Source organism: Gallus gallus, chromosome 2, assembly GCF_016699485.2.
Source record: "Gallus gallus isolate bGalGal1 chromosome 2, bGalGal1.mat.broiler.GRCg7b, whole genome shotgun sequence".
NCBI lineage: Eukaryota > Metazoa > Chordata > Aves > Galliformes > Phasianidae > Gallus > Gallus gallus.
In genome coordinates this window covers 41,452,187-41,466,917 of record NC_052533.1, presented here as the reverse complement: position 1 = coordinate 41,466,917, position 14,731 = coordinate 41,452,187, and the positions used below count along the sequence as shown (strand labels likewise).

The 14,731-nt window shown below is 38.2% G+C and overlaps 1 protein-coding gene across 1 annotated transcript in view; it reads right to left on the bottom strand.

Moving 5' to 3' along the window:
- Nucleotides 1-14,380, bottom strand: part of COL6A6 (collagen type VI alpha 6 chain) — a 45,527-nt gene extending 31,147 nt beyond the window's left edge. Inside the window, 5 exon segments of the mRNA XM_040695999.2 lie at nucleotides 974-1,597; nucleotides 2,051-2,650; nucleotides 4,177-4,764; nucleotides 6,415-6,500; nucleotides 14,196-14,380. Of these exon segments, the coding sequence (XP_040551933.2) occupies nucleotides 974-1,597; nucleotides 2,051-2,650; nucleotides 4,177-4,764; nucleotides 6,415-6,487 (1,885 nt within the window). The 5' untranslated portion in view covers nucleotides 6,488-6,500; nucleotides 14,196-14,380.
- Nucleotides 14,381-14,731: the final 351 nt, after the last annotated feature.

Here is a 14,731-nt window from a genome sequence, read left to right as displayed (position 1 = left end):
GGTGTAAGAAAATCACTTTACTGTAACACAATCTCGAAAGATAACTAAACACTACTAGTAATTTTATTTGGAAAGTTGTTAAGTTTAAAAGCTTGTAAGATCTTGAGTGTTGAATAAATTGAATAAGAGATTACCAGACTTCTCTGCACTAATGAAATATGTCAAAGCAATATAATAGAATAACAAAAGCAACTGTTACTGGCACTCAATAAGAAAAGGACAGTAAGCATGGTGGGATAGAAGTTAAGACTGGAACAGCTATTAGAGTAAGAAAAATAGAATAAAAGACAGATACAGCAGGGTACAGTAATAGCGTGGCAGCCTGCAAAGATAAAAGAATGAAGAAGTGCAGCTAGAACTAAAGCTAATTTGAAACAGAATGGTAAGAGAAGATTTTTTTTGTGACAGACTGGGTAGAATTTAGGTACGAAGATAAAAATATTACCAGGATTTGTATTATGAGAGACTAGCTTCCTGAACTGGTAGTAACAGCATGGCCTAACTATTTCTGGAGGTAAGAGATGACATTTTACTTCATCAGTATCAGAATTCAGTATCACTGTACACCTACAAATGATTTTAACAGTTGGAGCTCTTATATAACCTGGATTCAAGTAACAGAATTGCTTCAATCTACTTGTAGATATTGTTAAGTTGTGCAAATTATAACAGACAGTTAACCTGGAGAATCCTGAGAAGAATCACATTCACTTGAGCATAAGAAATTGCTCAAGGGGAAGCAGCAAAATCTTCCTGCCACATACTTCCCCAAAAGGGCAGGAAAATGCAGGGGAAGGTTCCAAGCAGGGCAGATCTTGGCTGGAGGATATTTGGATCCATCACCACCAGAACTTTATAAACATCTCAAAAATATTTCTGAATTTTAATTTCCCCTTACATTAAGTGCAGATGTGGTACACATCGGCAACAAGGCTGGCAGCAGGGAAACAACAATTTTATGCATACTTCTTACCTTTCTTCAGACTTCGTGATTGTAGCGGGACTACAAATGTTTTTGTCACAATCTCATTACAAAGCTGTTTCTTTATTTTCCATCTTATATTTGACAGTTGCAGGAAATACTTCAGGGTGGTAACATGATTCCTTGGGGGATAAGTTGCAATTTTATCAAGTTTGCTACCCTCTGTGATATTCTTGACGCCCACAGCATAGACTGTAACACTTTCACGTCTTAGTTTTGATGCTGGTTCAATGTAATCATCCAAGGATTGTCCATCAGTGATAACCACAGCAATCTGTTGCACTCCTTGTTTTTTTCTGCTGCCTGCCTCTTGAGTGAAAACCTTATTCCTCAGGAATTCAATCGCTATTCCAGTATATGCTTGCCCACCTCGATATGGTAAATTCTTCAGGTAGTTCAGTATTTCCAGTTTATCCTTGAATGTGTCGAGAGTGAACTCTAGTCTTGGTTCATTACTGTACAACACTAGCCCAACTCTTACATTGCTTGGAGCAATATCAAGGGCATTAACAATTTTTAACAGAAAAGCTCTAATCAGCTGGAAGTTTTTTGACCCAATTTTGCTGGATTCATCCACAAGAAACACAATATCTGCCACAGTTGCACTGGAACACACTACAAGTAAGGTAAATAAAAGGAAAATAAGATTACTGTAGGTCACACTGTGGGACTATGGTTAAATACAAAACCCCCTATGGCCATTTCCTAGAAACAAAATCCAAGGAAAATTGTCCCCTCATTCAGAACAGGCAATTTCACTGCAGTCAACCCCTCCAGACCACTGCCCTGTTCCCCTTAGTTAATACCGATTTGCAACAAATTAAGCACAGGCAAACATTGCAACTACATGACAAAATGTGGTGAATATATATATATATATATATATATATATATATATATATATATATTTTTTTTTTTTTTTTTCTTTTTTCCAATAGAACACCTCTGTAAAGGTGAAACTCTCAGAAATTTGCAGTTTTTTCCCTCCCAGCCACCCGAGAAGTTGCTCTGGATTCCCAGTGAGTTATCTACTTCACCTGCCAGTTTTGCTCTTCTGATACAACATACCTGCTGGCGCACTTGAATCAAGGTCGTAAAGCATCTGAAGTGAAGTTTCTATGTTATTGACAATGTTTTGTTGCACAGGGTCAATGCTCTCCACTTCATAAATCTGATAAACCTTGCTAGAGGGTTCTCTCACCGTTGCTTCTATCTTGTCAAAGTATTCAACATCAACTAAGGTAACTTTTACGCCCATGTCTTCTAACACCCAGGCTTCCTCCATGATACTGTTTCTGGATCCAGAAGATGTGAAGATCACAACAACCTGTGGAGTGCCTTCACTGAGCCGACTTCCAGCACCATTCATTAAAAAGGTTTTCTTCAAAAACTCTATGGCACTTTCATTCTGTAGTGAGCCTCCAGTGAATGCAATGCTGCGCTGAATGTGATCAAGCACCTCTTCTTTGTTTTCATACGTGTTCAGTAAAAACTCCACCTTTCCTATGCCACTAAACTGGGCTAGGCCAATCCTATACTTGTTAAGCCCAACATCTAGTTGTCGGACTACTTGGGAGATGAAGTGTTTTACCCTTTCAGATGTTGAAGGCTTCATGTTCTCCGTGGAATCAATAAGGAAAATAACATCAGCATATCGTTTTGCAAATGCTGCAGAGAGGAAAAAGCATAATAAAAGAGCTGCTGAGACACCTATATCCAAGACCTGGTTTTGAATGTAAGCTAAAGAAAAACTGCAACCTTGTCAATGACGTTCATTATTTTACGTTTGGGCATGAGCTTTAAGTCTACAGCATACCATTTAAACATGCTACATGATAGCTGTAATATTATCTTTTGGGAAGTTAAATGAAGAATTCTAATGAAAACAACCTTATTAAAAAAAGTATTAAAAATGTCTTGAGAATCTTCTATATCTGACAGTATTTATCCAGAAAAAGTTTCACCTTCCTCCCACCAAACATTTTACTTATGACTTTGGGGGTGAGATTGCATGCTTTATCATTTAATTACAGTAATATTCCACTTATCAAGGTCTTCTACATCCCTTCTATAATCTAGGTTGCATTTAGGAACTGGATCCACCTGAACACTTCAGAATAAACTCGTCTTAATAACAATCCCATAAGGACTTGCACCTAAAGGCAGAAAGTCTTTTCAAATATCAGAGGAAGCCCCAGGACATAAACAAAGTTATTCTAACTTCATTTAAAGTCAATGGAAAGAGACACACATTTTGGGAGGGGAAGTCAGATGCAAGGAAAATGAAACTGGGCCTAGATGTGTCTTTCAGTGTAACAGTTTATGATAGAAAAGGAGATTAGAGACAGTTGCATAAGTACAAACATTAGCATCTAATCCCTAACTTTTTCTCATCAAGAAAAGTACTAAACTAAAAGTTATCCATACTGATCTCTACAAAACTAGAAACCAACATAATGTAGCTATAGTTTACACCTAATATTTTAAGTATTTATTACTGATTTAAACTCTATTTCCTTTGTTTTGATGTTAGTTTCGCTACCAGACCTGTGTTTTTTTTATATCCCTTCCTCTTTCATGGTTCAACAATGACAGATAGTTTTTTACAGAACAGAAAATTCATTTTCTGTGAATTCTGTTGTTCAGAAAATATATTGAAAGGATTGGAAAATATGCCTTTTCTTCATTTTTCTCACTCCTAGAATGTTCTTTCTGAACTGAGTTTTTAGAAGCGTTAAGGAAGTGTCCAAAAAGCATAGCTTGACAAATAATTCTGTGAAACTGTTCAATGACATAAAAAGAAATAATTTTCTATTAATGGCTCTGCCAGCACTAATGAGATGCAATTGAATGTATTTCAGTAAATCAGCAAATCCAACTCTGATTTTCTTTGCAGTCCATTAAGGTTCTGCTTACAGAGAGCACTGAGCATAAACTTACCTTTGTTTTTAACAATTTAACCTCACTGACACTATATACATATAGATAGGTACTGAAACATGTTTAAAAGAACAGGAACATCATCCTGAACTATGACTTAACTCGGATTTAGCCCCATTATTTTCAATGGAGATACATGACAGCAACAGTTGTACAAAATAACATCAAAACCAAGACCACATTTCTACATTCTATTTTCACAATTACATGGAATAGAAAACTGAAATGGCACAAGTATAAGGACAATTCCTTACCTTGTATCTGGCTTTCAATCGCAATGCAGAAGTTTTGCAAAAGTCTTGTGGAGAGATCTGGAAGGTCATTGAAACTACCAATGCTATACAGATATCTACGGAAGGGTTTGCTGGCTATTTGCTGAAGCTCAGTTGTATTTTGGATACCAATTCCAACAACATAAATAGAAATGCCTCTGTATCTCAGTTTCTTGGCAGGTTGTTCTACTTCATCATTGGATTCTCCGCTGGTGATAAGAACGGCTAACTGGGGGACATAACCCTTTGCTCTACTACCAGCAGATTCTGTGAAATACCTTGTGCTGACAAAATCCAGAGCTCTCCCAGTGTAAGTTTCTCCACCTCTGTATGGCAAATTCCCAATCTGATCCAAAACATCACTTTTCAATAGATACTGATTCAGTAAGAATACTTGGTAAGCTTCATCACTGTACTGGGCCAGTCCAACTCGGATCATGTCAAGGCCAATGTCAAGACTTGAGACCAAGGAGGAGAGGAAGTTCTTCACTTTCTGAAAGTTTTCCTGGGCAATACTTGTTGAAGTATCCACTATAAAGACAACATCTGCCACTGTGGCTTTACTGCAAGCTGCTTAAGGAAGATGACATAGAAAAACAAATTACTATCATCTCTTCTTTAAAATTGTTCATGAATAAGGGAGAGCAGAATATACATTTCATTGTTCATGAAAAATTATAGCTGTTGTATGTTTATGCCTTTCCTTTCCTCCTCTCACCTTCCCCCACTCCCATTATTTTGAATATTATAAAGGTAGATTTCTACTCAAAATTGGCAACACTTAAGAGTTGGTATTACTGACAACGTATGGAAGATAGAAGAAAGCTATATTCTGTCAACACACCGCAATTATATTCTTTATCTACAAATAGGAAAAAGACACAAAGAAGAGAAATAGCTCTTTCAGGACATACCATGGGCAAACTGTGTGACCAGTCCAGTTACCTCCTCCACAAAGCTTTTATAGAATATTATGACAGCATCACTACCAAACAACAAGATCTTTCACTTTATAGACATGCTTATCTGCTGACTTAGTCACTATTTCTTGAAGTTCAGGCAGAGCAAGATCTTTAATGCCTATGGCATACAACATGATGCTTGCATCCTTGACTGCTGTGGCTGCATTTTGAGTATTATCTTCAGCTTGCCCATTTCTTACCACAGCAGCAGTTTGAAGAACCCCTTTATTTATTTGTTTATTTTGCCACCAGCACTTTTAATGAAGTGATTCTGTATCATAAACTAAAGGATATGCCCAGTTCTGGCACCTCCTCCCATGTAAGGAAATTTCTCTATCTTCTGTAAGATACTACTCTTGTTATAGTAGGCATTGAGCAAGAAGTCAGTGTATGGTACATCAAGCTTCTTTTTTTCCCCCCTTGTTCTTCATACAGGGGGGTCTGATGTCACATCTTTCCATGCCATTGTTAGGCAAAGAAGAGATGCTGAAATTCACACCAACATAAATTCCATACACAGCTTGCTCATATGAAGTCATAAGCAGAGAATGCATATGGTAATTGCTGTACTCTTTTCTGTATGTGAACCACAATCATAAAAATGCATAGACTTGCTGTCAAGTGAACTACAAAGAAAGGGTACTCCAGACTTTGGTCCTTACTTTGGACTCCAAACTGCAAGCATACATTACTAATATGTCACACTGAATTAAAGAGGACTAAATACATTTACTTGTAGGAAATACTGAACTCATGCATTTCCATACCTTTCAGGAGCATATGATAATATTAGGGTATGAATGAAACTAACAATTTCCTTAAACCAAGAAACACTATGAAGGGTATTCTGCAACTGAACAGAATGCTTTCTCCAGCAGTAGTTAGTTATTCTGGAAGATTTAAGATAATAATGCTGAGCCCTGGACTTACCTTGTATTTGCTAATTGCAGGCGTGCAAAATACATATCTGGGCTGCAAATTTTTTAGCTAAGACACAATTAAGTTTCCACTTAACTGTAAAACTTCTTCCTTGCTTTTGAAAATACATAACCTCAGCATGCACAAACATTTTACTATTTTTAGGAAAACTCTCCTATTGTAGTTTAAATGTACATATCATAAAAATGTAACATATCATCCCTAGTTAAACAAAAACTAAACTGTCATTAATTCATCATCTCTCTCTCTCTGGCACTGAATACACCTAGGAAAAGAAAAACTACTAATTTGAAGATGAAACATTTCTTTAATGTATTACCAGTCTGCTGTGCATCTATAGTGCCAAAGGTGGATACAAGGAGAAGAACAAGAACTGATTTCCAATCATCCATTTTGAAAGCCTCCCTGGAAAAACAAACACAGTAAGAAATACAGAGCATAATTTCTCAGGAGCTTGATAGTTGTGAGTAAAGTGGCTTCATGTGCATTTTATTAACATCACAGAGGCTTACTATCCATAGCATTTTAAATTCCAAGTTTCTTCCCTTATGTTCAACATACACATTTTGAACATAGAACTGTTAGTGCTTGACACTGATGTACAGAATAAAACTGAAATGAACTGCTCTCACAGTCAGACTTTGTTCTGATCACACAACTATATTTACCACAGTCCCAAATTCAAGAGAAATTAAGCTATTCACAATACAAGATTAATGGAAATTAAACTTCTAAGATTCAGCTCTAGTCTTCAATCAGCTCTAGTCTTCAATCCAATCATACAACTATTTAAAAAAAAATTTTGGTGGGTGCCACTATATAAAATAGACATAGATAAGAACAAGCATTTATTTACAAGTTAAAAATGCCAGTTGGCCGGTAATGAAGATGCCATATGACAGTGCCACAATTCAATGCTAGGTGAAATGGGAATGAAAATCTCAGCAAGAAAGTACAAAATTAAGCTACGTTAAGCTTGAGCATACTAAACAATGAAGAACAATACAGTTCTAAGAAACTTTCAGTTGTAGAGCATAAATACACTAAATAGTTTTAGAGCATAAATACAACAAATAGACATAAGAATAAAAAGAAATGCTAAGCCAGGTCATAATCAATGTCTTTGTTTCATTCTCTACTCCTTTTTTAATAATAGGTAGCAATTGCTTATATATTTGAATGCTACTGAGCTGAGACGTTCATGGAAATACCCATTTTAATCCCCAGATTTTATTTCTGGGAAGAGGTATTATGTCCTACCTGCCAACTGACTAACTCAGATATTATGCTCAAACACAGAGTAACTGAAAAAGACATTCCACTGGGGTCACCCTAAGAATTTCATACTTAATATACAGCTACTGATGGAGGTACATTGGTCTGGGAGATGTATGGCTACTGAACTTTATCTTCTACCAGCTCTGTACAGCCAAAATTTTATACAAACCACTGTTAAGCTACCAGAGATGCGGAATAAGCCAAACATTGCTCTGCCTCAGGTAATTGCTTGAACCTGTTGGTTCATCCTGGCAGAAACTCAGATCAAAACAAAGAGGTAGCTTAAACCACTTATATTCCAGGCTCTACACTGTGACTTTTTAAATAAACAAATAAATAAAATATTATTTCAGGGCTTCTGGAACTCTAATGAGAATAATTTATCTAGAATTGAGTTCTGGTGCTGACTTGCACACAAATTTCCCAAGCATCTGTGTATCTGACACTGCTTAATGCCTAATATCTATGCTGACCTGAATATGGCCTAGACATATTAGTAGCAGAGAGGGAAATGTATGTGAAGGCACACAAAAGCAAACAGACAGCAAGGAAAAAAGCCACTTCACCCTCCCAGCTACTGGAGGGATTTCTAGGCACGCTCACTGGAATTCAAAATCATCATTCTCAGAAGAAAACATTCTCAGACATAGGAAAATTCCCCTTGTGAAATGGTATGGAACTGAATCTAAAAAGAGGAAGAGAATATTCAAGCTCTGGCTACAGCATAACAAGTTACACACATTAGGCTATGCTGCATAGGGATAGGGTCAGGAAAGCCAAGGCCCAGCTTGAACTGAATTTGGCAAGGGATGCCAAAAAGAACAAGTAAGGCTTCTACAGGTACCTGAACCAGAAAATGGAAGTCCAGGATGGCGTACCCTACCTAGTGAGTGACAAAGGCAATTTGGTAACGACAGACAAGAAGGCTGAGGTACTTAACATTTTTGCCTCGGTGTTCTCTGATTACTGCTTGCCACACAGCCCTTAAATGTTTGTTTTGGTAGGAGGAGACTGGGGAAGCAATACCACTCCCACTGTAAGCAAAAATCAGGTTCATGACCTCCTGAGAAACCTGAACATCCACAAGTCTATGGATTCTGATGAGATGCATTGCAGAGTCCTAAGGGAACTGGCTGATGTAGTTACCAAGCCACTCTCTGGCAATCAAGTGCAGTCCCTGGTGGCTGGAAAAAAGGTAATGTCATATTCATTCTTAAAAAGGGCAAAAAAAGGATGACGCCAGGAACTACCGACCAGTCAGTCTCACCTTTGTGCCTGGGAAGATCATGGAACAGATCCTTCTGGAAGATATGCTAAGGCACATGGAAGGCAGGGAGATGATATGGGAAAACCAACATGGCTTCAGCAAGGGTGAATCCTGCTTGACCAACCTAAGTGGCATTCTGTGATGGTGTCACTGCATCAATGGACAAGGGATGAGCCACTGACATCATCTATCTCAACTTCAGAAAGGCCTTTGACATGGTACCCTACAACAACCTTCTCTCCAAATTGGAAAAATATGGATTTGATGGGTAGACTGTTCAATGGATAAAGAACTAGTTGCAGGATCAAGTACAGAGAGTGGTGGTCAATGGTTCAATGTCTGGATGGAGACTGGTGATGAGTAGTGTCCCCCAGGGGTTGGTGTTGAGGCCAGTACTCTTTAGTATCTTCATCAATGACATTGACAGTGGGGTCAAGTGCACCCTCAGCAAGTTTGCTGATGACACAAAGCTGTGGGGTACAGCCATTCAGAGGGACCCAAACAGGCCTGAACAGTGGGCCCAAGTGAGCCTCATGACAAATCCAAATGCAAGAACTTGCACCTGGGTTGAGGCAACCCCCATTACCAATACAAGCTGGGAGATGAAGGGATTGAGTGCAGCCCTGCCAAAAAAGACCTGGGGGTACTGGTAGATGGGAAGCTGGACATGAGCCAGCAATGTGCCCTTGCAGCCCAGAAAGTCAACCATATTCTGGGCTGCACCAAAAGTGTGGCCAGCAGGGCAATGGAGGTGATACCTGCCCCACTACTCCGCACTGGTGAGACCTCACCTGGAGTACTGTGTCCAGATGTGGAGTCCTCAGTACAGGAGACATAGACCTGTTGGAGCACATCCAGAGAAGGGCCACAAAAGTGATGCATGGAATGGAACATGTCTCCTATGAGGACAGCCTGAGAGAGCTGGGATTGTTCAGCCTGGAGAAGAGAAGGCTGCAAAGTGACCTGACAGCAGTCTTTCAGTATCTAAAGGAGAGCTACAGAAAAGAAAGGGACAGCATGTAATAGAACAAGGGGAAATGGCTTCAAGCTCAAAGAGAATAGATTTAGGTTACGTATAAGGAAAAAACCTTTTACAGTGAGGGTGGTGAGGTACTGGAACAGGTTGCCCAGTGATTTGGTTGATTCCCCATCCCTGGAGACTTTCAAGGCGAGAATGAATAAGGCCTTGGGCAACCTGATCTGCCTGTGGATGTCTCTGTTCATTGCAGGGGAGTTGGACTAGATGGACTTCAGATGTCCCTTCCAACTCCATTGATTCTATGATTAGACTCTTCAGTATCTTCAGAGTACGTGCTGAAGGCAGGATATGTTCACATACATGCATATTCTCTTTATTTCTGTCACTTTTGTTTGATGAATGCCTGCTTGCCACCAGTGGACAAAAAGGTCCCAGTGACCAGAACAGAGGTCCACCTTGCCCAATCCCTTGTCTTTGTCAGTAGCTTTCAGATTAAGGAAAGAATATAAAAAGAAAGTTAAGCAACATAGGAATGTTCTGTCTTCTTCATGGACTGCTTTAAAGGTTTCTAATCTCTTTTGAAACCAGCTGTAGATTTAGATTAAGATCACAAGCCAAACAGATTGTTTATCACATTCTAAACATCATTTACGTTCTACCAGAAAAGCAAGCCAGTTATCTGTGAAAACAAACTTAATGACCGAATGCTGCTGTTAACACTTTGTTACATTGGGTTTTAAATTATATCTTGGATCTGCAAGTACCACTTAGTGGAATGGCTGCAGCTGGTCTAACATCATAGCACAGGGTTAAGTTCCAAGGTCCTATAGTAAGGACATTAAATATTATCCTAGGTCTTGGAAATAACAAAAAGCAATGAATAAAAATCATCTACTCAAGATCATATTCTACCCTCAAGCAACAACAAAATATAATTTCCAGGCATCACTACAGCAAACTCTGTTTTAGCTCCTGAAGGGTTCTTTAGAAGGTCTTTAGGAGGAAAAAAAAAAAAAAAAAAAAAAACATCTGCTCTATTTCAAGAAACCTATCACTTAGAGACACTACCTATTACTAATGCTGCAGTAACACTGAGATGCCAGAAGTAACTAATGTCCCTATGCACCAGAAGGAATTCCAGGTACTATATGGTGGTTAAAAAGGAAAAAGGGTAAGAAACACTGGGTTGCTTTGTGGAAACCTGCTTCAATTCCTCTGCATTTTTCAGTGCCCTTTAAAAAGCACTTCTGTCACAAGCAAAAGCTTGATGTGTCATATATGAAACCATACCAAATAAAAAGTTTTTCAACATCTTAAATGACATCTTCACATTAAATGGTCTTGATCATTAAATTTTCTGTATATATTCCCAATAGCTAGTGAACCTCTTCAGCATTCTCCCTGATCCCTTTGATAATTACCAATTCTCACTACTATGTTTTATTACAGCCTCTTTTTTAGAATTTAATCAGCACAAAGCTTACTCTGTGATACAGTTAAATATTGTAATGGCATCCAAAATAAAAATATCAGTATAACTTTCATTAGCATATGATGTGTAATACCAGTGCCAGAGGAACAGTAAGCATCCTGAACTGGATGATCTTGTGAGTGACAGAGCACTGGAATAGGCTACCCAGAAAGACTGGGAGTCTCCTTCTCAAGACCTACCTGGATGCCCACCTGAATGACCTACTGTAGGGGATCTGCTTTATCAAGGTGTTGGACTAGATGATCTCCAAACGTCCCTTCCTACCCCTACAATTGTGTGATCTTAATAAGTTGCATCTACATCTCTCAATGCAGCTACACATTATGCATTCAAGGGCAGTAAAATAAAATGCTACCAGTGTTTTTCCTTGAAAGATTCCCTCCAGTCAGAAAATGCCTCTATGCAAATTTACATCTTGCTGCCAGGTTTTATTTTGGTTCTAAGACTTCTGAACTCACACACTTACTACTTCTAAAAATGGAAGTACCTCCACTTATTTCTTCACTTGAATTGTCAACCTGTTTCTTTCTGATAAATAGATAGAATGTAGCATATTTCAAACATATTCTGACAGTTACAAAGGCCAGAAGTTTTGATTAATGGATTTAAGAAAAGGGAAGAAGAAAGATGTTTTTCAGAAGACAATTGTCTGACATTGTATGAAATGCTGGAAACAGTGTACAGAAAGATGGTCATACAGGACAGATGTATAGAAGGATGACATCACTCCTTGGAATTTTTGAAAGAGTTAACTACTTAACATAAACTAAAGCACTGTAAAAGCAGACAGCAGTTTGCTCCCTGAAATATTTTCTTTCACAGACTTTACCCAGGAAGCTTTGGCTATGTCATTATGGCAATGCATCAATTCAGTCCAGCCAGATGCCTGATTATTAGTACAGGGAATCTTTCTAGTCAATCTGATAACTCTCTTAGATGCTCCCTGGAACACAAAGTAAAAGAAACAAAGATTTCTCTCTTTTGGAGCAAACAGAACACAAACACATTCTGCAAGAAAACGAGCTGTTCCAGAACCCACCACTAATTTTCTGCCAATTTCATCATTTGGGCAGGTCAGCAACTTCAAAGAAACTATCTGTTGTGGTTTAACCCCACTAGGCAGCACCATGCAGCTGCTCCATAGTGGGATGGCAGAGAGTGGGATGTCAGAAAGTTACAAGCGGGAGAACTCATGGGCTGAGATAAAGATGGTGAAGCAAAAAGCCACATGTGCATACAAAGCATTGCCCCGACAAATAGCATTAATAGAAATCCTCACACTGCCACTAACAGGAGAATATTTATACTACTCTGCATCACCATGTGAAGATTTCAAAGAATTTAAGACTCAGTGTCCCATGCACGGAGGTCTGAAGCAAAGGATTTCCTGAAGACTGAAATCAGAAAGGAGATCCAGAGCGTGCCTTCACAGATGTTATGTGAACAAACAATTCATGTTGAACAAAGTCCTTCTGGCAGTAAATCATAGAAACATACAAACGCTTGGGTTGGAAGGGATCTTGAAGATCATCTAGTTACAATCTCCCTGACATTAAATTCTGTCGAGTTTCACTTTCTCCTAACTATAATGGTAAAAGTTTTCAGAGTGAAACACTACATTTGGGAAAACCCAAGGGAGTTAGTATCACCATGCTTCTGGGGGTGCCTATAGTACTACACACAAACTGTAGTCGCTGTTTTAGCAAGGAGCTTGATTTTCCTCTGTGAAGCAACCATTTCAGTTTTGTACTACAGTCTGTCTTGTGGTGCACCGTAAGATACACAATATCCAGTGGCTGTTGAGCTGTGTAACTATTTCCACACTTCCTAATGGCTGTGGGATCTATTTTCTGCCTGCACCTTCTCCCAGCCTTAGGGTTCACAATGTTCCCTACTCATAGGGTCAGATACCCCATGCCTAAAACACTTCTCCCACTCTACCTAAACACTGAGAGCAGAAGGGAACCAACTTCCCACTTGCCCTTTATTTTCCCCTTCAATAGCCATACTGACATTTTGGGTAGTTTCTTTAAATACAGAGATACTGCAATTTTAAGATACAGACATTAATTTCCCTACATGCACTATTTATTTTGCTTAATTTTCATGAAGCCACATGAACTTCCAGTCATACACTGCATACAGTATTAACAGAAGTACTTTATGCCTCCTTTATGCATTCTTCAACATTTGCTAAACAAGTAAAGAAGTATTAAAGCTCAGATACTACAGATCAAATCCTAGATTACTCAGATACAAATTATCAGTGTCATGGAGCATTATCAGTTCTGAATATTAAGCTAGCAATGTTAATATGGAAGTTTAATTAATATAACACTGCATATATGAAGTCCTATTACAAGATACCTAATACACGTCAGTAGTTAATTACATAGATATATAGAGATATAATCTATATAATACAATAATATTGATATAATCTAGAAAGCATTCTATATAGAATGCTAAGACAGCAATTCCAAAGGAAAAAACCCACCTACTTTTAACTCTTAACTTTTAATTTTATTTTATGAAAAAAATATTGAAAAATATAAAAGCTCTTAGAAACCAGTATAAAAAAAATACACATTTTGCAGCACACCTCACTGTCAGTATTTTTTCTTTTTGTTTGTTCCAGAGACCACCATTATATATATACAAGAAATCTCAAATGAAGAAGCAGACCTATAGCACTCCTGAATTCTTTAAATAGTTCAGAGAGATTACTTGCAATGATATTTTGTTTTTCATTTTAATGAACTACTGTCCCAGTTTTACATACTTCAATGTTTTATGTACTAAAGGAAAGCCATTCAGTAGATGCTTGCTGCCAGAGAGAAATCCGAAGTTAAATATCAATGCTTCTGAAGTGCATTATAAAAAGCATTGTTATTTTGACACAACATCTGTTTTGCACCTATCATTTATAACCATGAGGCATGCAGAATTTCCCTTCGCACCTTGGGGTGGGAACACTTTCCTGCTTCCTTCTCCATACATTAAGAGAAGGAATACAGTGTTTTTTTGTATTTCAAATTCCACCTGTAACAGTGCAAAGTATGTGATCGTGCAGCTTTTTCTTACCCAACGAAGAACCTCAGTTGGATTTCTTCAGCTTTTACATCCTGGTTTCATTTCTTCTGAAGTCCTTTGGGGAAAAAAAAAGAAAGAAAAAAAATTAAAAAGCCCACAAAGCTGAGTCCTGGAGTACAGCAAACAGAAAGGCTCGCCTCATACGCCCTGGTTAGTTACTCCTTCCTTCCCATTCCTTTTCTCTCACTAAGGAGAATTTAAAGGCTAGATTCCATCTGCGCAGGTTCCCAGTTTCACCAAACAGTAAAACTAGAATAAATCCATTCCACCCCCGCACATAACTACTATCCTCATATGTTCAGATGCTGAACTTTCACCACTGAGACAGGAATGCCAAAAAAAGGATAAATGTGGCTGTTGAAGTTATGCAAAATATTTACAGTGAGCTGACATTTGGAAACCAAAGAAGTCCTTTTATCAATCATCTCCTCTTTACAGACATTCTTTTTTTCTTCAATTAGCACATTGTCTTCTGGTTATCATTGAAGCATCTCAGGCAGAAAGTTGCAGCTTCACCTTCTTCAGGT